Raw genomic sequence first — 26708 nt, forward strand, 5'->3', positions numbered from 1 at the left:
TTGATTAATAAGTACTGTCCATCACACCCATCAATTGCTCAAAAAGAGAAAGGGAGGGAAGAAACACAAACATTGTGTGCTGGTTATTCAAAATGCACTTTTTATTCATTTTAACACAGATGATTTTTTACACTTGAAAGAAAATATTTGATACACAATTTTGAGTTTTTTTTAGCAGCACCTGCAACAAGAGGATTGTGGAATACCTCAGAATAAAGTAGAGATGGCTGGGGCAGGCACAAATTAACCTGATATTCATCAATCCACTGAAGATATATGGAATCTGAGGCCCCTGAAAGTTAGCCAATACATGACAATAAACTAAATAAATATTCTGTATGATGTTTTAACAGACCATTGAAAAACAGTATAGTCCTAATTAGAAATATATTTTTCCAAAAATCTAGTGTTCTTTAAAAAAACACCTATTGAAAATATTACACTGCACATTCTAGGGTACACAGTCAATTTCTAAACCTATATGCACAGTTCTTGGTACTCACAGATTTCAGCCTTTGGTGTTTTTTAATCTTACCCAGACTATATGTCAGCACCCCACTGAGTGTTGCTTACCCAAATGCCACTGTTTATGTCACTTAATGCTGAGTGCTTTCATTAAGATATTGAGTGGTAATTTGGTAGAAAACAATGGTATGGCTAAGAGGAAAGGGGCTCCAGTTGATGGGCCAATAAAATTAACACTTGTGTTAGATGGACAGGATGCCTATGAATCCGATACCCATGTAATTTTTTTTTTTTTTACTCGACCACATGCCACTCTAATAGAGACAAGTACTTTTGTGAGTTGATGGAGGTCTTTATGATGAAGGCCTGAGATCTACAAATAGAAACTAGTATAAGCAGAGTGCGAGTAGAAAGAGAAGGCCCCAGGTCTCATGCACTTAAAAATAATTAGCATTTAACAGTTCTGACGTACAGATTTTCACCCTAACATGATTGTAGCAAAATGATCATAGAACTTGGAAACCAGTGTGGCTGGCTATAGGTATAGGCAGGATAGGGACTTTAGAGCTGTGGGGTCCCAGTTCTGGCTTTGACTTCTGGCGTCAAAGTTAATTGAACAATGGTGTCAGGATTATATCTTAATTGGAAATATTGAGTATGACTGAGTTGAAATACTGTCCTCTTCTTTTCTATTTGGCCAATATGTCCCAGAGCTCTTAAAGCACAAAGGTCCTACATGTAAGTAAGGCTGATTCCATACGTGGCTACAATGGAGAGTTCTAGGCTGTATTCCTATGAAAGCTCCCACCCCCTTCCTGGCCTAGGTCTCTTTTTGGGGTAATTTCTGTCTGTCACTATTTTTATCATAGATGTTTTAAAGTACAGATTAAAATCTATGCAGGATAAACAGATCAACCAACAAGAACCACACTGCATATTCATAATATAGTATATAACTGACAGTCATGGTAATCAAAAATTGTCAAACCATTTTTATATTTTAACATGGGAGCTTTAAGATGTTTTTTATCAGTCACATAAAGATTAACCAGAGCTCAAGAATTTTTCCTGCCACAGTGCAAAAGCAAAAGGAAGAGCTATGTAGTTGCTGTTAAAGATTGATCACAGAATGGTTTGAGAATTTTTAAAGTCCCTCTCCATAGTCTTAGCTGTTATCATCAGATAAATCTAACCACAGCATGGCACTGATGTAGTTTATATATTCATAGAACTTAGAGCCAGAAAGGACTTTATATTGAACATGTAGCCAGCACAGAAAATCTTTTTATGGTATTCTAACAGATGGTCATCCAGTGAATATTCTCAGAGGCAGGGAGCTCACTATTAAGGCAGTCCATTCCACTGTTGGACAACTCTGATTATGGGAAATTCATTCTAACACTGGGTTAAAATCTGCTCTTCTGTCACTTTCAATGTCGGACCACTCTGATTATGGGAAATTCATTCTAACACTGGGTTAAGATCTGCTCTTCTGTCACTTTCAATGTCCTAATTAGGCTAGTTGAGCATACAGTGCAACATATAAGAAACCAGTTCCTTCTTCTGCAAAAAATATTTGAGTTAAGGAGCCTTGTGAGAAAAGTTCATTATCCCCCAATCTTTTCTGAAGCCTTCTCCATGAGCCCAGCATGTTGGATCAAAGGACCATCTAAATTATGAGCAGAGAGCACTGCATCCAAATTCATATACTAAGCAGCATTGCTAAATTGGTAAGAGGTTGTCAGAGAAGCAACATCTCTATGCAGCAAAAGTAGACTTAGGAAGTAAAAGCAGACCAACCATTTATTTGCAAAGGTGGTTGGCATATTTAAGCATAATCCATTCACTAGTATCCTATGACTTCAAACACAAGAAGTATAATCAATTGCCAGTGTCATTAGAGTATCTCTTATTGAGATGGGATTTTTTGAAAAGCTCAGATGGGAGCGAACCATACATAAGGATTTAAACAAGTCAGTGTATATCATTATACTTTTGCACTCCTAATCATTACAACTTCTTTAATTCAAGCCCAGGAATCCTTATTTGCATTATTATTTTTATTGTAATACAGCTCAAAGTCTGATTTTTTTCCCCTTTGGCAGAAATGTCAGAAACTGCTTGGCAAGAGTCTGATAGTGACATTTGTTAGCTGATTAATGGAACACTTTAAGAAATAGTTGTAGCTCTTTAACTCCTTCATGCAGCTGGGTTCTAGGTTTAAACTGTGATTTAAAAAATATTTAACTGTCTCAGGACTAAAACTTTCTGATATGTCCTGAGACACACAAGAAGGGGAAATAGCAGAAATCACACAAACTACACTTGGCTTGATAGAGCTTTATTTTTTTTTAATTTTTAATTTTTTTAATCGATCTACACTTCAATTTGAAAGGCTCTGTTTCACTATCAGAACCTTGTCTCTTACCCTCTTGTGTGTGTGTGTGTGTGCACTGTTAGAGGGGCACAGTTATTCTTACACTACTGACTGATCAATTTGGGGCACATTTTTAAAAGGCTCCCTATCTTTAACAGCACGAAGACCCTGCTTTGGAGCCACTGTTCAAGTCAATGGTGTGACCCAACATGCAATGCTCCAGCTGTTCCTCTACAGCCAGCACCTGCCTGACAGCTTCTTCAAAGGCCACTGTCACATTAGTATCATCTTTGGCACTAGTTTCTAAATAAGGGTAATCCCCATTCTCCATGCACCAGGCTTGTGCCTCCTCAGTAGTCACTTGCCTATCCTCTTTGTCTACCTTGTTACCCAGAACTACAAAGGGGAAATGCTCAGGGTCCTTCACATCCGCATAGTAAATAAATTCTTTCTGCCAGTTACCAAGATTCTCGAAGCTCTGCCGATCATCCACGCTGAAGGTCAAGAGGCAGCAGTCTGCTCCCCTGTAGAAGGGTGTCCTAAGGCTCTTGAAACGTTCCTGCCCTGCAGTGTCCCAGATCTGGAGGGTTACAAAGCGTCCATCTACCTCCAGATCTCGATTTAAGAACTCTACCCCTATGGTGTGAAAAGCCTGGGAGTCAAATTTGTTGGTTACATAACGGTTCATAAGCGAACTTTTCCCAACTCCACCATCACCCAAGAGAATGACCTTTAAGAGCAGGGATTTCCCACTCATTTTTGCAGCACCAGAAGGGAAGGAGTTTGTAACCAAGAGAACCTGAAAATAAAAGGAAAAGTAGGAGGGAAAACAGTTAAACCTGAAACTGAAATCAACTTCATAGCAAATTTCTCTGAATTATGAGGCCTTCTCATTCAATTTCTCTGATTTATGCTCATTAATTGATGTAGTACAGCAGAAGAAATAACACTAATTTTGCATAAGGGGAAAAATAGGTCTTGTTTTTCTGAGGTCTTTTGTTGTGCCAGGAAAATGGCTGAGTGCCATGGGTAAATGGACTAGCAGATGGTCCTGTAATTTGGTTCAGGTCTGACCCAATTCTAGGAGAGGAAGCCTAGAACAGGAATGCCACTCAAATGTGTGACAACTTTAGCTTCCGGTTTGGACAGTTCCAAACAATAGACAAATAGTATGAAATTGACTTGGGGTCTGAAGTCTGCTCCTGATGGATACAAAAATTACTGAGAAGAGAAAGCTACATAAACTGGATTCTTGATTCTGTCGGTAGAGGTCTGGGCCAGAATTAGACTGCACCCCAGAATTTGAAAGAGAGAACAAGGTTACATTTCTTCAGGCATTTTACCCCATTATACTTGCATTGATAGGAACACCCTCTCAAGTAAGGATCTTCTATATTTTTTTCTTCATGGAACAATGGCATTTAAGTTGATGACAATTGACTGATATCAATATAACAGCTGTCATGAAGGAAGGAAATCTTGAATAGCTTATTAGTTTTTGGATTCAGGTTTTAATTCCATAATAGCAACATTTGAAAACATACTGTAAAATTTAAAGTGCTAATATTTATACAGTACCCTACTTGTTACCTCCACAACATGTCTACACATGGAACACCTAGAATGTGTCTTAAAATAAAAAGATCAAATGCTTACTGAACAAATACTACCTTTTCCTATATTCTGTTAGGTACTTTCCCACTAGGTCTATTGTGGGAACTCAACGGTGATGAGGTTAATTGGATGATATTTATACAATAGACCCGAAGGGATGAAAACGAATCACTAATCGAAGGAGTGCATGCAAAACAGTTTCTGGAAGCACACACATTTGAATGTAATTTTACAAAACTTAGTAGCCCTTAAAATGATTTTGGAATGCCTGTGTACTAGCTATATATTTTTCTAAATATTCATTTTTAAGAGATCAAATATTAAAATATCCCAAATCCACAGTGTGCCCCCTTGAAATACCTACCCAGTGGGTTTTTGTCACAATTTAAATATTTTCCTTTTTTTCCTGTTGTTGTTTTATTCTTTCTTTTTAGGGTGCTATAAAACAGAATAGAAAACATTATTTTAAAAAATCTATAATAAAATAACGTTAAGGCTCTATATAAAAATATATTCAAGTCGAAAAAAAAAAAGAACCCACAGCAACCTCAGGTAACCTACAGAGGGTGCTTTTCAAAAATAAAAGTTCAAAATGCTACCTATGCTTAACATAAGCAAAATAATTTTATTCCAAGAACTTTTAACTTATCCTAATTTGTAATTTATATAATTTTTTACATTTTATATTGTCTCTCAATTGAATTCTCCTTTCAAAGTAAAAGCAAATTAAAGAAAGATGATATTCACAATAGATGACATTCAGGAAAAGGAAAGTACAGAGCAATCTAAGATATGCTGAAATCCTAAGTCAGAGATGAAACTTCTTCCTTTTATACCTACCAACGTTCCCATCTCCAAGAAAGTTGTTAGTGCACTCACCAGTCTGTCTCAAGGTTGTCTCTGCAATTGATTCCACATAATTAGCAGAAAAAAATTGTGTTTGTGGGCTTCCTGTTTACAATAAAGTATATTATCTTGGCTAATTATTTTATTAATTAGTTTAGGTCATTTTTCTTTTCTTTATTTATTTTTTAAATTTGAGACAAGGTCTCATTCTGTCACCCAGGCTGGAGTGCAGTGGTGCAGTCATGGCTCACTGCAGCCTCGACCTCCTGGGCTCAAGTAATCTTCCCACCTCAGCCTTCTGAGTAGCTGGGACTACGGGCATGCACCACCATGCCCGGCTAAGTTTTGTAGTTTTTGTAGAAATGGGGTTTCACCATGTTGCCCAGGTTGGTTTCAAACTCCTGGGCTCAAACGATCTGCCCACCTCATGTTCCCAAAGTGCTGGGTTCACAGGCGTGAGCTGCTGCGCCTGGCAGTTCATCTGTCTTAAACACCAGTTTTAATATTTAACTGGTGTTATTAAATTTAAATATACATTCATCTAATATTATAATTAATTATGGCAAGAATCTTATTTAAGCAGCATCAAGAGTACTGGTTTAAGAAGAAAAACAGTGCCTAGATCTGTGTAGTGTTATCTCTTACTGAGGAAGAACGAAGCTTTAAAAAAAAAATCTGCTGCTTAATAATCATGTTATTTTCTAAATATAGATAAAACTTATAATAAGGATTCATTAGATATCTAAATCAGTAATTATGAATTTAAATAATATCTCCTAAATGGATAGGCTTTATCCTTCTTCTTGGTTTATATATACTGTACGGAATTCTCAAGTTTCCTACAATTCCTGATTTTTGTCCTCTTTTTCCTGCTCCCAAATTGCTGTCTTTGGAATTAGCTCAAGTAACAAACATTTCTTTAAATGGAGATGAAACAAGTGTTAGCACACTTTTTTATTTTTTTTATACTGGTCTGTAGGATAATTTTACAGAGCAGAACTCTTGAACTCTCATTTTAAAAAGTAACAGAAGTACAAACTTGGGCATGACTCTGATGGCTAGTATTAAGCGTCCATGCCACACAAGCTTCCTTGAGTTCCTAGCAAACAGGCGTTCACATCATTAAAAGACTCACTGACCCTATTCTCCCAGTTGCAGATAAACTCAATAGACAGGTCAAGGACTGAGTGAATATGGAAACCAAATGCTCAGCTCCAGGAATAATGATGATGTATTAATAACTGTCTGAGATAATGCTGCAGTTGCTTGTGCATTCCCTATTTGGTTATGTGCACACATAACTTCTGGGCCTATAGGCTCTATGCCAAGGGAAAAAGAGGAAAAGCAATGTGGTTCAGTGTCAAGAGCACTGAGCTAGCTGGCAGTAATCAGGACACCAGGGTCTTCATCAATGTTACACCATTCATTTATTTTATGAACTTGGGCAGGTCATTTAATCTTTCTGTTTCAGTATCTTCTTACATAAAAATAGAGCAGATAATACCTGCCCTACTTAACAGGATTTTGGGGGAGAATGAAAAGCTTATGAAGTTTGCAAAGATTTGTAAGCATTTTTTGAAAAATTTGGTTTGAGATTTTTATTCCTCTGGCTCCTCCACCTCCTTTCATGCACTGGTGGGGGCCTTGTGGCTCAGTATTAACCCTTCTCAGAAAGGGCCTGCTAGTGAAAGTATAAGAATTCTTCCTTTTCTCTTTCTTCCATATTTGAGAATGCCTTGTTCCTCAACAAGCTTGAACATCTGCATATGGCACAGAATCTCAGCATTGAAGGGACCTTCAGGGTCTTCTGGTCCAATCTTGCTACTGATATTTGAGAAAACACTACAGTGCCTATTGTGTGTTGTGTCCTTACTAAGGAAACCCTCCACTCTCCTCTGCTGTCTCCAACTCCCATTTATTTTCTAGAAGTAAAAATGAATACAGTTTAGATTTGTCTCCTTGCCTTCATTCAATCCTGCTGATTTTCCCTTGAAGTATCATTTTCTAGTCCTGTGCTACCATCCTCATTTTGGCCCACACTTTCTCACATCTAATCTATTGTGAAAGTTCTTCTCTCCCTGCTTCTGGTTTCTCCCCACCCACTCTACTTTGCAAAGCTTCATCACTCAAACATCCATTGGATGTAGATACTGTTGGGAATTAATAAATGTTTAAGGCAAGGTCTTGCCCTCAGGGAGTTTACAAATTAACATGCAAGCTCAGGATCTCATTGTTTACAGTTGAAATAATGTCATTATACTGACTTATTTTGTTAACAAACTTTTCCTGTCTTTCTTACATGATCAATTTTAAATTCCTAGATAGTAAGCTCACTGTATACATCTTTGAAGCCCCTTCAGTGTGCAGCACCAGGATCCTCCATGGAGATAATAAATATTTGTTTACCAATTAAATGATTAGGTAGGTGCCCAGAATTAATGCCTCTGAATTGATGCCAAGGTACAATAGATCCATAGTTCTGTAAGATGTCAAAATACTATTATTTATAAGGTAACTAAAGAGCAGAAGTTATGAACTTGACTCGATCATTTTCTGGATGGGGCGTAATGGGAATTCCACCTGTTGAAAGTCAAGGGAAATGCTCCAGTTTTCCTCCCCCTACTCTCACATTTTAAAAATAAGTATATACATTTCCCCATTCCTACCAAAAACAAGACCAGAATAATGATATCCAGTTGATGTTGTCGGTGGGTGCTGGCCTCTCTACAATCATTTATCATTGTTTGAAAATGAATGTGATGTCCTTTAGTACATACTTAAATTAAAAAGAACTAGCACAGTATAAAAGCAAATGAAATCATTTTTTCATCCCCCAGAATATGCCGGATTTAATCCAAACCTTTAAACAAGGTAACATTAAGCAGGCAAATGAATTCTTTGATAATACTAAATACATAAATAGGAAAGTCAAATGACGTATGCATCCCTTATGGGTCCTCTGTCGGGTGAGCATTTGGACCAAAACGCTTATTCTGATTTTGATCCCATTCAGAGAAAGATCTGACTCTGAGTAAAATATTCGAGAGACGCAATTCCCCTTTCCTACCCCCACAAACTCATTAATGAGCATGCTCTAAGGATAGTTTACTAACTTTTTTTTTTCCCATCAGGGTCTCAGTCTTGGACAGTAAGGTGAATTAGGAATTTCCATAACCAATACTCCCCAGCTCTTTGTTCTTTAACACACTTGAAACCTTCTGAATCTGCAGTGCCCCGTGCCCACAAACCCTTATTCAAATTATTGTATTTAGTTGGGAATGCTTAGAGGTGGGAGTGGAGGTGGGGGAGGAGGCAGTACAATGAAGAAAAAGAAGTTGAACCTTTGAAAATAGTACATTTTAGTGTGATGATGGAGAGAAGAGAGGCAGAAAAGCAAATTCGCATCAGTTCAGTTGCCATGGAGTGGAATGATGCTCAAAATCAGTAGTGCAGATTGCTCGGAGGCAAGTCTTGAAAGGGATGTGTACTGCAGGGATCGATAGGGGAAGAGCAACTGGGGAGGGCTAGGCACTGGATGAGAGTGGCACTGTTGGAAGTCTGTACAGGGGAGGAGCCATGGTTGGACCTGTGGGGAAAGCCCATCTTGTGGCGACACACTGGTAAGAGCTACTCAACTCACTGTTGAATGCTGGCACAATAATTGGAAATATTGCACTGAAGAATTGGGCGCGGCTATATTTATGTAAAATTCAACACGGATGAGAAATGATTGAATGTTTGAGTGTGTTTCCAATACAACCCCATACTTGGCGTTGGTGCTGGTGGTGGGTGCTTCGTAGCGGGGAAACCCTCTGACGCACTGGATTCATTTTGCAGAGCTAACAAGTTATCAGCTACATCCATGCCGACTCCAAATGCCACAGCTGTCATGCCACTGAAACGCTATTCCTACATTCATGCCCACATTTATATCCTATATGCAACTCAAAGGGTCCAATGTGGAGTCTCACATCTAACCTTTCACTGCTCACAACGACAGCTCTAGGGCTATAAGCCCAAAGGCACACTAGATAGCAATTTGGCATGGTCCCCAGGACACTTCTTCCTCAGTAGACTGCCCAGGGACAAATAGGTAGATAAGGTTTGGATGACATCAAGCGAGCTGAACACAAGGAAAAAAAGCTTCCTTAGGAGACAAGAATGCTGGCATCTCTACGACAGGGGCACTGTTAGCATTACGGACCTAGAAAGTGAGATGTCACACATAGTCCCAACTACCTCCGACCCAGGTCCTCTCACCTCACCCCCAGCTCTTAGAGCGAGTCGGCTGTGGCGCATGCGCACTGAGCCACACCCGCTCCCCACGGAGCCCTGCGCCTCACTGCTCGGCTCTGGCAGCAGCTCGGGATTACTCAGCAACGCCCCCCTGCACTGTCACCTGCCCCCAACTCCGACCTCGGGAGCGGCTCAGTCCCTTTTCTCAAGCTACGAGTGATCCTGGGGATCAACTAGACTTTCCTTTCTCCCTCTTCTCACAGGCCCCCCACCTCCCGGCCTTCTGGGTCCTCCAGCCCCTAGCCCCTGTTCCTGCCCACGCACAGGCACCTTACCCAACACAATGGGAAGGAAACAGGAGAGGGCCGCGGGTGCCAGGCAGGTCAGCTCTGCGTGCCGGGAGTCCGGCTCCTTAGAGTCACCGTCACTGCTCCTGCTGCCTCCTCGTCCTCAATGGGGCAGCAAGTGCGGCTTGAACCTCGGTGGCCTGACAGCTGCCGCTCGCGCCCGCCGCTGCCGCCGCGCAGCGTCTCGCGCCCGCGCCCGCGCCCGCCAGGGGAGGGGGCGGGGCCCGCGCCGCCTCCTCGTGCCCCTTTCTCGGCGGTGGGGACCCGGTGTAGCCGCCTCCCGCCCTCCATGTGGCAAGCGCTCCCTGGCTCGCCCACTCTTCTTTCATGCTCATCGTTCAACCCTGGTCTCCCTTGTCCTCCTTCTCCTCCCCTAGCCGATTAGTAGGCACAGCGGCAATAGACCGTCAAATATTGCTCTCCCACTTAGCTCCTCTGCAGCCTGGGCCTAAGCCCTCAAGCAGGGCTAGCCACTGCCCCACTTCCTGCAATTACCCTCTGATCTACCTCATTTATCCTATCTCAAAATCCTTTAATTTTGCCAAGAGGGTAGTACATACACCCTCTTGTTTCAAATAACTCAGGAAAACACATGATCACAGCACATTGCTAGGCCCTCTAGCTGGCTACAGCTTATGAAATTTTTAGGCAATTAAAAAAAATGTCCACATCTGTAGCGCAGGCATAGAGGACACACTGCCCTTTACTCTTACCAGATACAGTTCTAGAGGGCCACACGGGGGGCATTACTTGAATTTCCCGGAATTGCTGCTGGGGCAGAATTTGATGTTTTAATTGTGCCTAGCCGACCAGCTAGTCTCTTTTTGTTGTTTTCTGTAGCCCTCTGGTACCTCCAACTAGTTTGTGATTTTGCCCCTGGAATTGAAGAAGGACAAAGCTCCTGAGGTCATTTAGCCTGCACTCCACCTCTCTGTCAGGCAGCTCCATCTCTGAAGCTTCCCCATTGCCCGAAACCCTGTGACCTTGTGGCACAGGCCCTCACTCGTCTCATGACCCCGTCCAGGCCCTCACACATACCCGCTACTTCCATCTAGGCCACTCTTCCTCTGTCTCTTGACAAGGCAATCGTGCAATCAATCTCCGCAGGCCCCAGCTTAAATGTCACTTCTCAGGATAACCTTTCTCGATAATCTCAGAATAGAGATGGTGCCCCAGTTTATACTCTTGTAGCCTCCTGTAACTTGCTGTATTTTTCCTTCATAACACTTACCCATTTTTGGTGGTACATTTAAGTGTATGATCACTTGGTTGACAGCTGTCTTGCCTACTAAACTATAGTGGGGAAGGACTATGAGGTCAAGGACAACGTTTGTGTTCACCACCGTATGCACAGAGCCTAGGGCAATGCTTGCTGCATAGGACATGCTCAGAAAATATTTGCTGAATATGAATGAATGCTGTATCACTAATAATTGTTATATTTAAATAAAATAAATTGATGTAACTGAATCTCTTTGCTCCTATTTAAACCAACCCCGTTCCCCACACATACACTCTAAAACACTCTTCTGATGAAGAAGAGATTCACACAATCCTCTAAATCAATTTTTCCGCATACATTTTAGTCTATTAAAAAACTATTGAGCATGGGCCCCAACATATGTATAAGGATTTATAGATTATATACATGTACTACTGTACATGTATACATTACACATTACTTTAAACATACATTTTAATGAGTAAACATTAAAATACTCCAGCACAGAAATTTTAAAAGAATGAGAAAAATAAATATATTGATGTTCCAATGTTTTCTTTTTGCACCTCAATAAATAGTTTTGTGAAATGCTTTAAATAACAGTCCTTCATATTAGAGTAACTCGTCTTTAGGTGTAACAATCTAGACTACTTTTTCATTTTCTCATAGATGCCATTTTCCAACAGTTTAATAATCTCTGAGAAACCCCCAAACCAACTGGCAAGTTTTAAGGATCTTTTAGTTTCTAAGCTACCTCGTTCTGTAGTCAGGATCTCACAACTGCTGAAAGCACCACATGTTTAGTGAATGTTGGAACACCTAAGGGCAAGAAAAATCTTTTGTTAGATCAAAGATTCCTACATGTAAATCCTATATTAAAAGAGTCTCTAGAGGCCACTTAAAAAGCAACTACTATTATCTTTCTAGAATGGAAGCAACATGACTAACACTAGTTGTGAGGGATCAGCAAAAATGGACAGCGCGAAGATTCAAAGTAACAGCTGTGGATGGTTTTGTGGCTCTCAGATGGGACTATTCCCAATGGTCAATCATTGAGATTTGTCAAATAGTGTCCTTCACACACAATAAAAATTCTATTTTTATAACACAGTTACACACACACACACACACACACAAAATAGAATCATAGTGTAGTCAGTAGATAGAAGGCCAAACCAAGATTGCGTTCGGATACCAGAGATAGGGTTACCTTCAGAGTCACACACACACACACACACACACACACACACACACACACACACACACAGACACGCTCTTCAACATTCAATGAACAAGATCTCCCAAAGTCTCATCCTGATCAGTTTGAAATACATTGACCTGAGCTTCAGGAAGACATAATTGTAATGTGATTAATTTAAAAGAACAGCCTGGTCCAGCATTCACAAGTTGTTATGTACAAAAGAGTTCCATGAAGCATTCAAATAAGTGTATAAACACTGCATACTATTTCCCTTCCAGAAGAGTCACGTTGCATATTAAAACATTAACGTCTCTTGGAGTCCTGAAGTAAAGAAATCTGTTGTGTTGTTTTTCAATCCTACATTTCCAAAACTTTTGTGAACATGAATTTCTTTTGTTTATGGAACATCTATTAGCAGGACTAGAACAGCTCAGGACCCAATTTAGCAACTGCTGTCCTAATCGTTAATATTGAACATATTCATAGGCCAATGTATTTGTCATCTTTGGCCTAGGATATTTATGTGGCAACTATACACGTTATATTTTCCAGATAGTCCTGATTTCAAATACTTTGTCCTATTGTCGTAATTTTTACAACAATACTCATGAGATCATCTAATGTTTTATTCAGAAATTATGGCAGCCATAGATATGTAAAAAGGAAATTAGACAGTAAGAATTTGTCAACTATTTACCTATCATTGTCCAAGAGCAAGTCACAGTTTCTGGTGATACAATATTTTTTAAAAAAATCATTTGACACAGGGATAATATTATGGAATAGGAATACTTTGACAGATTTTTCATAGCCTGAAGGAAAGATCTGTAAAGATTATCCAATTATGGAAGGCATCAGTATGAACTCAGTTTAGTCATTTAAAAAACATTTTTAAGCTCTGTCCACTAAAAATACTTAGAAACAATGAAAATCTCAGTGTCCAAATTCACCTGTAGTGCCCATAGGATGGTTCTAAATGCTATTTCCCGATAAAAGGACCCAGGATTACTTAAATAAATGGCTGACTTCAGATATGGGGCAAGAAATATCCAAGATGAACATAAAATATCTTGTCACACCAGATAGCAAGGAAGCTAAAAACATTATTAGAGTTGAGTCAAAAGGACTTGAAGAGGCTGTCATCAGTCAAACATGGGGCAATTTGAGCATCAGTAAAGATAATAACTACAATGAATTGAAATATATCATATATGTTTAAATATACAAATTCATAAAAACACTTAAAAACATAATTGCTCAATTTGGCCAAACCTAGAAAACTAGCTCATTATTTTAAAACTGGTAAATAAAGAGAGTGACTCAAACATTTAACCTGCTTTTTTAAAATACGAATTATTCCTTGGTGTAACGAAGGAGTTGGCGAGGAAAGTGTTTTAAAAAGATTCCCAGCTAATAAATTATGAAGGAATGATAAAATTACAACCTTTAATGAATTAGTGGATCTAGGTAATAATAGTTAATGTCTTCTAACATTACAAAAGGAATATTAACCATATATCATATGCCTCTTGATGGAAAAACACAGCAGCACATAGAAAGTATTTTTTGTCAAAAAATGCAATTTGAACCCTATCAACCTCCTAGATATAACTATGAATTTTTAGAAAAATACAAGGAAAAATATGTTAACATTGTAGGGATGTAAGCAACAACATCCAGACTTAGGTTTAGAGTGCAGGTGTGTGTGTGTGGTTTAGAGTGCAGGTGTGTGTGTGTGTGTGTGTGTCTGTGTGTTGAGGGGGGAGAAACTGCAGAAAAAAAACGTGGTTTCTTCAACAAATAAATTTTAAGAAAGAATACAAAAATGAAAGTTAAAAAGAATGCATTTACAATGACATCAAAGAGAATGAAATATTTAGAAGTAAATTTTAAAAAAGAAGTGCAAAAAAAAGAAGTGCAAAAGTAACACTCTTAAAAAAACACAAAACTTTGTTGAAAGAAATTTAAAAAGATCTAAATAAGTGGAAAGATATCATATGTTTGTGGATTGAAAGACAATATTTATAAGGTGGAAATACTCTTCAAATTGATCTACAGATTCAACGCAATTCCTGTCAGAACCCCAGCTGGCTTCTTTGCAGAAATTTACAAGCTGATCCTAATATTCTTATGGAAACTCAAGGAACCCAGAATAGCCAACACAATCCCGCAAGAGAACAAAGTTTTAGGACTCAGCCTTTTCAATTTCAAAACTTACTACAAAGCTACAGTTGCCAAAATAGTGTGGTACTGGCATAAGGCTAACATGTAGATCAGTAAAATAGAATTGAGAATCCAGAAATAAACACACGTGTCTATGGTCAACTGATTTTCAACAAAGCTGCCAAGGCCATTTAATGGGGAAAGAATAGATTTTTTCAACAAAGTGTGCTGGAATAACAGGATAGCCACATGCAGAAGAATGAAGTGGGACCCTTACCTCACAGCACATACAAAATTAACTAAAAATGGATTATACTATAACATTGTTAGAAGAAAGCAGTAGTAAGTCTGGTCTTGAGTTAGGCAATGGATTCTTAGATATGACACCAAAAGCAAGGGCAACAAAAGAAAAAATAAATAAATTGGACTTTGTGAAAATGAAAAACGTTTGTGCTTCAAAGGACACTATCAGAAATGTAAAAAGACAACTCACAGAATAAGGGAAAATATTTGCAAATAATATACTTGATAAGGAAGTTATCTAGAACATATTTTAAAAAATCTTACAACTCAAAGATAAAAAGATAACCCAATTTAAAAATGAGCAAAGCATCTGAATAGACTTTTCTCCGCAGATGTACAAATGATGAATAAGCACATAAAAAGATGCTCAGCATCATTAATTATAAGGGAAATGCAAATCAAAACCACAATGAGATACCACCTCACACTTATTAGGATGGCTATAAAAAATTAGATAATACCAAGTGTTGGTGAGGATGTGGAAGAAATGAAGAGCATAACATTCATACACTGCTGATGGGACTGTAAAAATGCTGCAGCCACTTTGGAAAAGGCTGGCAGTGTCTTAAAAAAGATAAGCACAGAGTTACCTTAAGATCCAGTAATTCCGCTTCCAGTTATATACCCAAGAGAAGTAAAAACATATATCTACACAAAAGCTTCTACATGATTGTTTATTGCAGCATCATTCATAATGGCCAAAAGGTGGAAAAATCCCAAATGTACATCAACTGATGAATGTCTAAATAAAGTGTAATATATTCGTACAATGAAATATTATTCAGCCTTAAAAAGAGATGAAGTACTGATACATGCTATAACATGTATGTATCTTCAAAACATTACGCTAAGTGAAAGAAGCCAGTCATAAAAGACTACATCTTATTTGATTCCATGTATATGAAATGTACAAAATTGGCAAATGTATAGAAAGAGAAATAGATTAGTGATTACTTAGGACTAGGGGACAGGTAGACAGGGATGTTGGGGGACTGATAGCTAAAGAGTAAGGAGTTTCATACACTTGCTGAAAAAAATAAGGTTTTACTTCCCTATCAAAGAAAATATATTCAATCTTCTGTCAGTACAATAACCCACTCGAGCATTCAGTTCCCAGAGTAGGAAATACTATGTATAAATTCTGTATTGTAGATAAACAGCAAATGTACAGTACATTAAGCCACAGACTGGAAGGGATGCTGAGGGATTCATAGTTATTGTTAGTTAAATTTATTAAGGGGGCTAGAATAGAATATGGGTGAAATTTGTTTCTATTACTATTTGGAGGAGGCAGTTGACCTCATGGAAAATGCATGGAACCAGTTGTCAGCATGCCTGGGTTTTGGTGCTGGCTAACTCTGTCATATAGGATATATGAGAACTCTGCTAAATCACTTGACTTCTTGGCCACAATTTCTTCATTTATAAAAAGAGACTAATATTACCTACTCTGATATCATTATTATGTTACTGGGACCAACTAACTGAGACAAAGTCCACTAAGCACCTTGGAAAATGAAAAGCAGTACAAATATAAATTTCTTACATTAATTAGTCATTGTGTTTTAATTCTAGACAGGGTAGAAAGGTGCCATCCCCGTTAAAGAGTTCTGTAATTCTTCCATAAGGGAATTTTACAATTTGTATAATGCTTTAAAGTTTCAAAAGGTATTTTTGAAAAAAATCATGACCCTCTCTCCCCAAAATCATGCCAACACATGACCAAATTAAGAGCAAGTAGAAATAGTTATTTTTCTGATGAATTTCAGTCAAAGGTAAAATAAAGTAATAAAATACTTCATCTTTTGAAATAGCTCTTACTGCGTAATTATTCCAGTTTGTATGAAAAGTGTATGTCATGATCTTTTTGTTAGTATTTTATGTTGTCTATACACTTCTGATGCATTTGTTTGAAGCTTTTCTGGGGCCAACATGAACAGAAATATCACATAAGTTTTTTGAAATAAAAACACAATTTAACATAATATCACTGATTAGGGGAGGACATCTGTTGGCACTGAAATTACTGAGGATGAGTAAGCTCATGGAAAAACTCAGTCTTCAAAAATAATGAAAAGCTTCAAGGTTTAGAAGATATAACCAGTGGCCTTCAAATACATTCCTCTTTCGAGATTATCTGTCTTTAGCATTCTGAGTTATGAGCTTAATGCCTTCTTGGTCATTTACAAGGTATCAGACAGCAAATACCAGGAAATATGACATTGCTTTCAACTTGTGCATTATATGGTATTAGTACTGGTGATGATGCCAACAGTTAAAAATACACTTCAGGTGCACCCACTGTCCCCTTCTCTCTTTCACCCCCAACTGCTACCACAAGATAGAATAACTAGCACACTAGAACAAGCAATGCAGACTTAAAAAATGATAGCTATAACCTGAACCAGTGGTCAACATTAGCCTCGCTTAGAAATTGATCAAGGACTTGCATCAATTCACAAAGCATTTATTAAAAAAAATCATCTGAATCTCAGTAAGACCAGGGAGATTTCTGTCATTTTAACTCATCCTATTCCCATCCTCTCTCCTCACTTCTATGGTAACCTTGAAAACCAACAACTCACAATCACACTGAAAACCAGCAGTCTTGCAGTCACTGGAGGGGTCAGAATGGGATTGGAACACTTCCAAAGCCTCATCCCCAGAGAATTGTCATTATTTGACTGGTCTGGCAGTTTCCTGGAAATCCCCACTCACAGAGTTTCTCTTTAATTCACCTGACTCAGAGCTTGCTCATAGCAGAATACTCTTTTCCTCAGAGCATTTGTCTAAAATAACCAGCAGCAATTGTTTAACATTGCAGTTGCCTGTGGTAACGATAACAATGGGAGAAAACAAGAAATTGACATAAAAACATAGAAGGAAAATCTGAGGAGTGAGATGTCTATAGGTGGCATTAATCATTTCGGTAGACACAGAAAAAGTAGTTGACAAAATCCAACACCCTTTCCTTGATAAAAAAAAAATCAACAAACTAGAAGCATAAAAGAAATTCCTCAATCTTATAAAGGACATAAATGAAAAACCCACTGTTAGCATCACATTTAAGGATAAAAGACTAGATGCTTTTCATCTGAGATCAGGAACAAGACAAGGATGCCCATTCTCATCTCCAATTTAACATTGTATTGGAGGTTGTAGCCAGGGCCATTAGGCAAGAAAATGAAGCAAAAAGTATCCAGATTGAAAGGAAGAAGTAAAACTATTTTAATTTAAAGATTACATGTTCGTAAATGTAGAAAATCCTAAGGAATCTATTAAAAAACTACTAAAGCTTGCAAAGAACCTGAACAGTCATTTCTCCAAAGAAGAATAGACATTTCTCATAAGAAAACATAAAAATGGCCATCAAATATGAAAAACTGCTCAACCTCACTAATCATCAGGGAACTGCAAATCCAAACCACTATGAGATATCACCTCATACTCACTAGGATTGCTATAATAAAAAAGACAAGAGATAACAAATCTTGGTGAGAGTGTGAAGAAAGGAGAACCCTTGTATACTGTTGGTGAGAATATAGGTTGGTGCAACCATTATGAGAATCAGTATGGAGAGTCCTAAAAAAATTTAAAACAGAACTATCATATGACCTAGCAAACCTACTCTGAGGTATAAACTCAAGGGAGATGAAATCACCACATTAGAAAGATATCTGCACTCCCTTGTTCATTGTAGCATCATTTGTAATAGCCAAGATATGGAATCAACCTAACTGTCCATCAATAGATAAATGAATAAAGAAAATGTGGTACATATACACAGTGGAGTACTATTTAGCCATAAAAAGGAGACTGCCATTTGCCACAATATGAATGGTACTGGAGTACATTATGCTAAGTGAAAGAAGCCAGACATAGAAAGAAAAATATTGCATGATCTCACTTATATGTGAAATCTTTTTTAAAAAAGGTCAAATATATAGAGATAGAGAATAAAACAGTGGTTACCAGGGGTGGGGAGTTATAATTCAAAGGATACAAAGTAGCAGACATGTAGGATGAACAACTCTAGAGAGTGAATGTACACCGTAAAGACTATAGTTAATAAAAGTGTATTGTATTAGAGATTTTTATTAAATAGATTTTAGCTGCTCTTGTCACACACGCATAAGAGTAACTACGTGAGATAATAGGTACGTTAATTTGCTTCACTATAGTAACTGCTTTTCTATCTATACATATCCCATAACATCATGTTTTATACCTCAAATATAAGCAATAACATTTATTTAAAAAACTATTAAATATAATAAGTGAGTTCAGAAAGGTTTCAGAGTAAAAGCCAATATATAAAAATAAATAATGTTTCCATAGATTAGCAATGAACAATCTAAAAGGAAAATTAAGAAAACAATTCCATTTATAATAGCATCAAAAGGAATGAAACACTTAAAAATAAATTTAACAGAAGTTCAAGATGTGTACACAGAAAGCAAAACCACATCATTGAAAGAAATTAGAGAAGACCTAAATAAATGGAAAGACACCCCATGTTTATGGATTGGGAGATTTAAAATTGCTAAGACGATAATATTCCCCTAACTAATCTATGGATTGTACACATTCCCTATGAAAATCACATCTGCCTTTTTTTTTTTTACAGAAATTGACAAGCTGATGCTAAAATTTATATGGAAATACAAGGGACCAAATTAGTTAAATCACTCTTAAGAAAGAAAAACAAAATTGTAGGACTCATACTTCTTGATTTCAAGGCATACTACAAAGCTACAGTAATCAAGACAGCATGATACTGACATAACAACAGACATATAGACCAAATGAAGTAGAATTGAGAGTTCATACATAAATCATAAGCTTTATGGTCAATTAATAATATTTGTGATACAGAAAACTTAAAAATACCAGGCATGAGGGTTTCCTTTAATATATTTTGGCAGTCCAGATTAACAGAATATATCGAGAGAGAACATGGAAGACATAGGAACTTCTGATGGTAAGCTCAGTCATCTAAGCAAAGAGTATTCCTTCCTTGACCTTCCCCACGCCTAAGGAGATTCAGCATTGCTCTATTTAGCCAAGGTCTTTTAAGGCCTGTGGCAGAGGTTTTTGGACTAGGGTCTATGAATAGGATCAAGTGGTTCATAAAACCTCTAAAATTCTAAATAATTTATGAATGTGTGGATCTCTACATTTTTCTAGGGAAAAATTCTACAGCTTTCATCAGATTCTCAAAGGGGTTCATGACCAGGAAAGGTTAAGGATCACTCACTGAAGGGTCCTTCTCTGGGATTTAGGCCAGCCAGCAGTCCTGAACTGCCCTAATTGAAATGTAACTGGATAACTTAGTTGAAGCAACTATTTCTTTAGAACTTTTCTTGGTGCTATGAACAGACCGGCTTGAGACTGACTTTGGGGCACCTTTTTAGTATTATATAATGTACCTAAATCCTACCTAGTCTTGCTCTGCTGCCATGACTTACGCGGACCTGATATTGCCCATTACTATGATGGTCGTTTCCTGCCTCATCCTGGATCCTGACTAGATCTGTGGTAGTATCACTATCATGTTGATGTCACTAGCACAACCTTTTTCTAACTATTCTGTCAGGACACTTCAGTCGTCCTAGACTGATGAATTAGGAGAATTATTATGTCATTGACAAAAAAATTTATAAAGCAGGAGTGGAGGGAGAACTGCTTCAAAAGAAGTTGCTGAGTTTCTTTGTAGACATATTAAATGATGATGGGACATATGAGTAGAAACCACCAGCAGATGCTGCGTCATTTATGTCTACTGCCTGGCCCCTGTGAGAACCTGAGTTTGTGAGCACTGGCTATAACTGAATCCTTGGGAAAACCCCAGTTAGGGGACTGGAGGAGAAAGAGGATTGCTTGACAAGATCAAGAAGAAACAGTTATACAGGTGAGATCCTAAAGAAGGAGACACTGCAATAAATCTTGGATAAGGGTTCTAGAAGTAATGGGATAAGAGCATGAGTGAAACAGTTTTGGATAAGAGGAAGAAAGTTTCCAGTATCTAATTAGAGACAGAGACTCTTGGAGTTCCAAAGATGCCTAGCCCATCACTGTCATTTTCCAGGCTTGTGGTATATTAAAAGAAAATAATAAAGACATGTCAAAACAGGATCTAAACATTGTGAGATGTTTAAAATGTTTATACTTAACATACTGACACTTTATCACCACCAAAATTTCCGCATAATGTAATATAATATATTTACAAAATAAAAAATTTAAAATGTAACCAGTAATATTCTTTATTGTCTATGGTTTAGTAATAAGACACAAGTTTAAAGTTGTCTAATAAATTTCATTTTCTTTAATCTTGTCAGTTTATGTCAGGAATTAGGACTAGACTTTCTGAATGTACAATCTTTCTGAAAAAACATTAAAAGTCTAAATAGAAGCCTTCAAGAATACGAGACTGGTCAAAATGGTTTTTCCTTTTTTAGAGATGTGAGACTTCTGAAACAGTAGGAATAAAAGGGATGAGGGAATGAGTATGCTAGTCTTTTTTCAGATATATGATTTATGAACACAGTATATAGGTGTTTTTTTTTTTGAGACGGAGTTTTGCTCTATCACCAGGCTGGAGTGCAGTGGCATGATCTCGGCTCACTGCAACCTCTGCCTCCCAGGTTCAAGCGATTGGCCTGCCTACTATTCGGGAGTGGCTGTGACCACAGGTGCGCGCCACCACACCCGGTTAATTTTTGTATTTTTAGTAGAGACGGGGTTTCACAGTGTTGGCCAGGATGGTCTCAATCGCCTGACCTTGTGATCCGTCCGCCTTGGCCTCCCAAAGTGCTGGGATTATAGGCGTGAACCGCCACACCCGGCCAGTATATAGATTTTTAGATCTTAAAGGAACCTTAAAACCTGATAATCAAAGCTAAATCTGGTAATTCAGATTCTCATTTTATCACAGGCATAGAACTTCTACAAATTTATGTTACTAGCCTAGACTCAAGATGAGAAATCAAGTCCTCTTCAGAGTTCTCCAAATTTGCCTGATCATATGAATCACCTGGGGGCCTTGTGAAATACGGATAAAACAAATTCTATCCACCCTGACCTACTAAATCATAATCTTGATGTGTGGTGCCTGGGAATTTGTATTTTAACAAGGCCCAACAGCAACATGAGTGTATTATGATCAGGTAGTTTTGGGGGACATTGCATCTGGTTTGCAACTCACTCATCTTTCCATCTTGACACTTGCCCTTCACAATTGCCACAATTTATGGCATTTTAAAGACTAAAATGTTCACATTTTATAAAATTAATTAGGCAGAAGGTTTTGAGTAGTGAATGAAGGCAAAGTTGTGGACTTAGCCTTAATCATCCAATTTACCCTAATTTATGTTCAAGTTGAAGCACTTCGACTTTCAGTCTGTGTTAAATTATTCTGAGGCTGATTTTCATAAGGGTTCTTTTTAGCATGGTATTTGGTTTCTTGAAATCTGAGGACCTCTCAGCTGCAGTTAACCCAGTGTATACTCAAGAATCTCTTCTTGGAGAATGTAAACATTCCATTATCCAGTCACCTTTGATAAAAGACCACTTTCACCAAAAAAGAGCCTCATAACTCACATTTTATAGATGATGAAATGGGCACTCAGAGAAGCTAACTGATTCACCCAAGGTCATATAGCTGTACTGTGGCAGGGCCAAAGCACAAACCTGTTCATCTATCTTGTGTTGATTGAGCATCTGCTTCCCCTGGGAAATACACTCACTGATGGGGATACAAAGGTGAAGAAGACTTGGTCCCTACCCCAAAGGAAGCCCAGGTCTTCAGATTGCAGAATAAGTCAGACAGCCTGAAGACGCTGGGCCACCACTAATGTCACTTCAACTTCATCAGAGCAAGTAGCTTCTAATTTTGACTCCCGTATTTATTAAAACAGTCCTTGGGACTGTTTCAGAAGAAAGAGATGTTGGAAACTGTTATCCTAGAGACTTGCTTTGCTTGGTCTCATGACCCTTACATTGTTTAAATTGTCAGTTAAAAATTGGGAAAGCTCATGTTTTAAGAATGTAGACTTCTGAATTATCTTGAAAAAAGAAAACAAAAACAAAAACAAAACACCTCAAGATCTCTTCTTACTGGACCAGTGTTCCCTTGCTGTGATAATCCTTTGGAGGTAAGGCGCTATTGCCTACTTTATTTGGGCTGGTGCTAGCCAATTCAACATAGTTCCTAACCAGCACCTTTTACTCACTCCTACTGCTTACCCTATTCCCAAAGTGTTTAAGTTTGCTAAGCCTGGCCACTAACTTCTGGGGCGACAGTAATTGCCTGAACCATGCTTGACGGCAGGTGGCAGCAGTAAGCTGTTTTATTACCATTTCTCCTCCAAGTTGGAAGGATGTACTGCAGCCGCAATCAGCTTCAGGGATTTTTTCTTTCATTCCTCTGAAAATAAAACAAAACGAAAAACCCAAGGTCATCAGGTTTTAGTTGAGTAATATTTTGACAAAGTAAGTTATGAAAAAGAGATTTAGTGTTAGTAATGAGAAAAAGCCGATTGTGTGCAATAGGAATCTACCAGGAAAAAAAGCTGGCTGGCTACCAGGAAGAAAAGTCCTGAACCTGAGAGACAGGGCAAGCTGGCTTGCAGCCACTAGTTGGGGAATCTTTTTTTCACACCACATAATAAAAATTAACTCAGATGAGTCATAGACCTAAATGTAAGAGCTGAAACTTTAAAACCCTTAGAAAAAAAAACCCATAGGAGTAAATGTTTGTGATCTTGGATTAAGAAATAGTTTTTTAGACATAACACAAAAAAGCACAAGCAACAAAAGAAAAAACAGAAAAATGAGACATCAAAATATAAGGCTTTTTTGTTTCAAGGTACATCATCAAGAAAAGAGACAGCCTCCAGAATAGGAGAAAATGTTTGTGAATCATTGATCTCATAAAGGACTTGTATACAAAATATATAAATAATTCTTGTAACTGAACAATAAAAAGAAGACTGACCCAATTAAAAATCGTTAAAAGTTCTGAATAGACATTTCTCCAAAGTATACAAAAGCTAATAAGCATATAAAAAGATGTTCAACATCATTAGTCAACAGAGAAATGTAAATCAAGCAATAATGAGATACCACTTCACTCCTCATGGTTAAGGATGGCTATTTAGGATGGCTAAGATACAGACAATAACAAGTGCTGACACCGATGTGAAGAAAATGAGAACCTTCGTAACTGCTGATGGAATTGTAAATGGAGCAACTGTTTTGGAAAACAGTTTGGCAATTTCTCAAAATGTGACCCAGCAATTCCATTCCTTGTTACACAGCCAAGAGAAATGAAAACATGTACAGACAAAAGAGTTGTACATGGAGATAAATAGCGGCAATAGCCAAAAGATGAAAACAACATGTCTATCAATTGGTGAATGGATAAACAAAATGTGGTAAGCAGTGCCCCCTTATCTGTGGTCTTGCTTTCTGTGGCTGCAGTTACCTGTGGTAAACTTCAGTCTGAAAATATTAAATGGAAAATTCTAGAAATAAGCAATTCATATGCTTTAAATTGCATACCATTCTGATTGTGATGAAATCTGGCATCATCCCACTCTGTCCTGCCTGGGACGTGAATCATTCCTTTGTCTAGCGTCTCCACACTATATGTTACCTGCCTGCTAGTCACTTAGTCATCTCAGGCATCACAGTGCTTATGTTCAAGTCATCCTTATTTTACTTAATAAAGGCTCCAAAATGCAAGAGTAGTGATGCTGATTCAGATATGCTAAAGAGAAGCCATCAAGTGCCTCTTTTCACTTAAAAGGTAAAAGTTCTTGACTTAATACAGAAAGAAAAAAATTGTATGCTGAGATTGCTAAGATCTACGGTAGGAATGAATCTTCTATCTGTGAAATTGTGAAGAAGGAAAAAGAAATTTGTGCTAGTTTTGCTGTCACACCTCAAACTGCAAAAGTTATGGCCACAGTGCCAGTTAAGTGCTTAGTTAAGGTGGAAAAGTCATTAAATTTGTAGGTGGAAGACATCAATAGAAACATGTTCTGACTGATGACAGTTGAGTTCAGTACTATTGAGGTTTCAGGCATCCACTGGGAGGCTTGGAACATATCCCCTCCAGATAAGTGAAGTCTATATACTGTGTATCCATAAAACAGAATATTATTCAGCCAGAAAAAGAATGAAATACTGATACATGCTACAACATGGATCAACTTTGAAAACATTAAGCTAAGTAAAAGAAGCCAGTCACGAAATAATTCTATTTATGTGAAATGTCCAAAATAGGTAATTATATGGAGACAAAAACTAGATTGGTGGTTGCCAGGGGCTGCAAGAAGAAATTGGAGTGACATGATCCTAATGGATATGTTTTTTTTTTTTTCCCCCAGAGGAGTTGCGAAAATTATTCTGGGGAATAATAGTTGCGAAATACAGTTTTTTGACACTGAGGAAATATGGTTCAGTGTGGGTGATTTTTAGGTGAATGGATGTGGGTTAAAGCAGCTGTGACTATGGCTCAGACCCCCTTCTCTGGCTTTTGGAGGGTCTTTCTTATAGCCTGGCTTTCTGTTGGGTTCCACCTTTGAGAAGTCCTGGCAGGAGATCTGTGAGAGGAAAGCGAATGAGGTCAGGGTGTTTATTCACTCAGCTCACTCTCAGCAGCGTCTCTGTGGGATGGCTAAATTCACAATACTTAATAGATGACTCTCTCAATATCTCCACCTCCCATCAACTAACTTTGCCCACTTCCTCTTCTGCCTCCTACAGGACTGGGAGTAGTAATAACCTCACCATTATTCATCTGGGGTCCTCTGCTATCCCTTGTGATTTTCCTACACCCTACCTACATCTTTCATAATAGTCCTTTTATTAAATTTTCCTAAATTGTCTCATACGAATGTGCCATCTGTTTTTTGCAATCACCCTGACTAATACACTCATTAGCCTTCACATCCTTAATTCTCACCACAACCTTATGAGGTAGATATTACTATTAACCCTATCTTACAGATTTGCAAATATGAGGCTAAGAGAGTTTAAGTAACATGCCCAAGAACCTTCTGACTCTAGAGCTTTGGCTTCAATACACTATATGGATTTGTTTCCTTTTATTTTTTCCCACTCTGGTGGTATCCCTGCATCCAGATCCAAGCAATCTGATACACTCTGACCAGTTTATTCTTCCCAAAATATTCATCCAAGGCCCTCTAGGATCTGGCTCCTGTCTATTTTTTATCTTCCCCTGCTTCTTCACTGTACAAATATTCCAGTCAAGCTAAACTGAGCTATTCAATTTTTCCTAAACACACCTTATTACTCCTAACTCATTCTTGTACTCATAAGGTGCCCCAACCCTGGATTTCCCTCCTCACCCCAATCCCATATTCTTCTCTGCCATTTTCAATTTTCCTTCTACTTTGAGGCCCAACTGAAATCCTCCTTCCTCCATAGAGTCTGGCTAATCCTAGTCTGCCACTTTCTAGTAAGTGACCTTCAGCAAGTCATCCTAACCTCTCGAGTCTCAGAGAGTTTGAGCGTTAAATTCATATCAATTATTGGTCCACTGATCTCAAAATACTAATATTTACTGTTCTCAAAATGGCCACCTAGCCTAAGGACTCTTCTCTTCAACAACTTGATCAAGTTTTCACAGTGTTGTCTTGTGTTAAATATCTGCCTTTTTTTTATGGTTGCATAGTATATGAAACCCTTTCCAATTTGGAGGACTTGTCCATTGCATTTTTTTTTTTTTTGAGATGGATTTTGCTCTTGTTGCCCAGGCTGGAGTACAATGGCATGATCTCGGCTCACCGCAACCTCCACCTCCTGGCTTCAAGCAATTCTCCTGCCTCACTCAGCCTTCCGAGTAGCTGGGATTACAGGCATGCGCCACCACGCCTGGTTAATTTTGTATTTTTAGTAGAGACA

General features: G+C 38.1%; 1 protein-coding gene and 1 long non-coding RNA gene across 3 annotated transcripts in view; both read right to left on the minus strand.

Moving 5' to 3' along the window:
* LOC129530129 (uncharacterized) overlaps positions 1 to 26708 on the minus strand; it is a 126411-nt gene that overhangs the window by 46174 nt on the left and 53529 nt on the right. The gene's annotated exons all lie outside the window — the stretch shown is intronic.
* On the minus strand, positions 73 to 10070 carry RAB9B (RAB9B, member RAS oncogene family). Of its 2 annotated transcripts, XM_004064630.4 has the most exons (3): positions 9874 to 10070; positions 4821 to 4894; positions 73 to 3641 (listed from the first exon to the last, which is right to left on the minus strand). In XM_004064630.4, exon 3 carries the CDS (start codon positions 3597 to 3599, stop codon positions 2994 to 2996), a length of 606 nt encoding a protein of 201 aa, XP_004064678.1. In that variant the 5' UTR covers positions 3600 to 3641; positions 4821 to 4894; positions 9874 to 10070; the 3' UTR covers positions 73 to 2993. The 2 variants fall into 2 exon arrangements, with proteins under 2 accessions (XP_004064678.1, XP_055232799.1); XM_055376824.2 differs by lacking the exon at positions 9874 to 10070 and having other exon boundaries at positions 4821 to 9834.

The sequence above is a fragment of the Gorilla gorilla genome, chromosome X (genome assembly GCF_029281585.2).
Source record: "Gorilla gorilla gorilla isolate KB3781 chromosome X, NHGRI_mGorGor1-v2.1_pri, whole genome shotgun sequence".
Classification (NCBI taxonomy): Eukaryota; Metazoa; Chordata; class Mammalia; order Primates; family Hominidae; genus Gorilla; species Gorilla gorilla.

Bases quoted from the DNA above. Each gene is read 5' to 3' on its own strand.
- RAB9B (XM_004064630.4), bottom strand. From the start codon at position 3,599: ATGAGTGGGAAATCCCTGCTCTTAAAGGTCATTCTCTTGGGTGATGGT.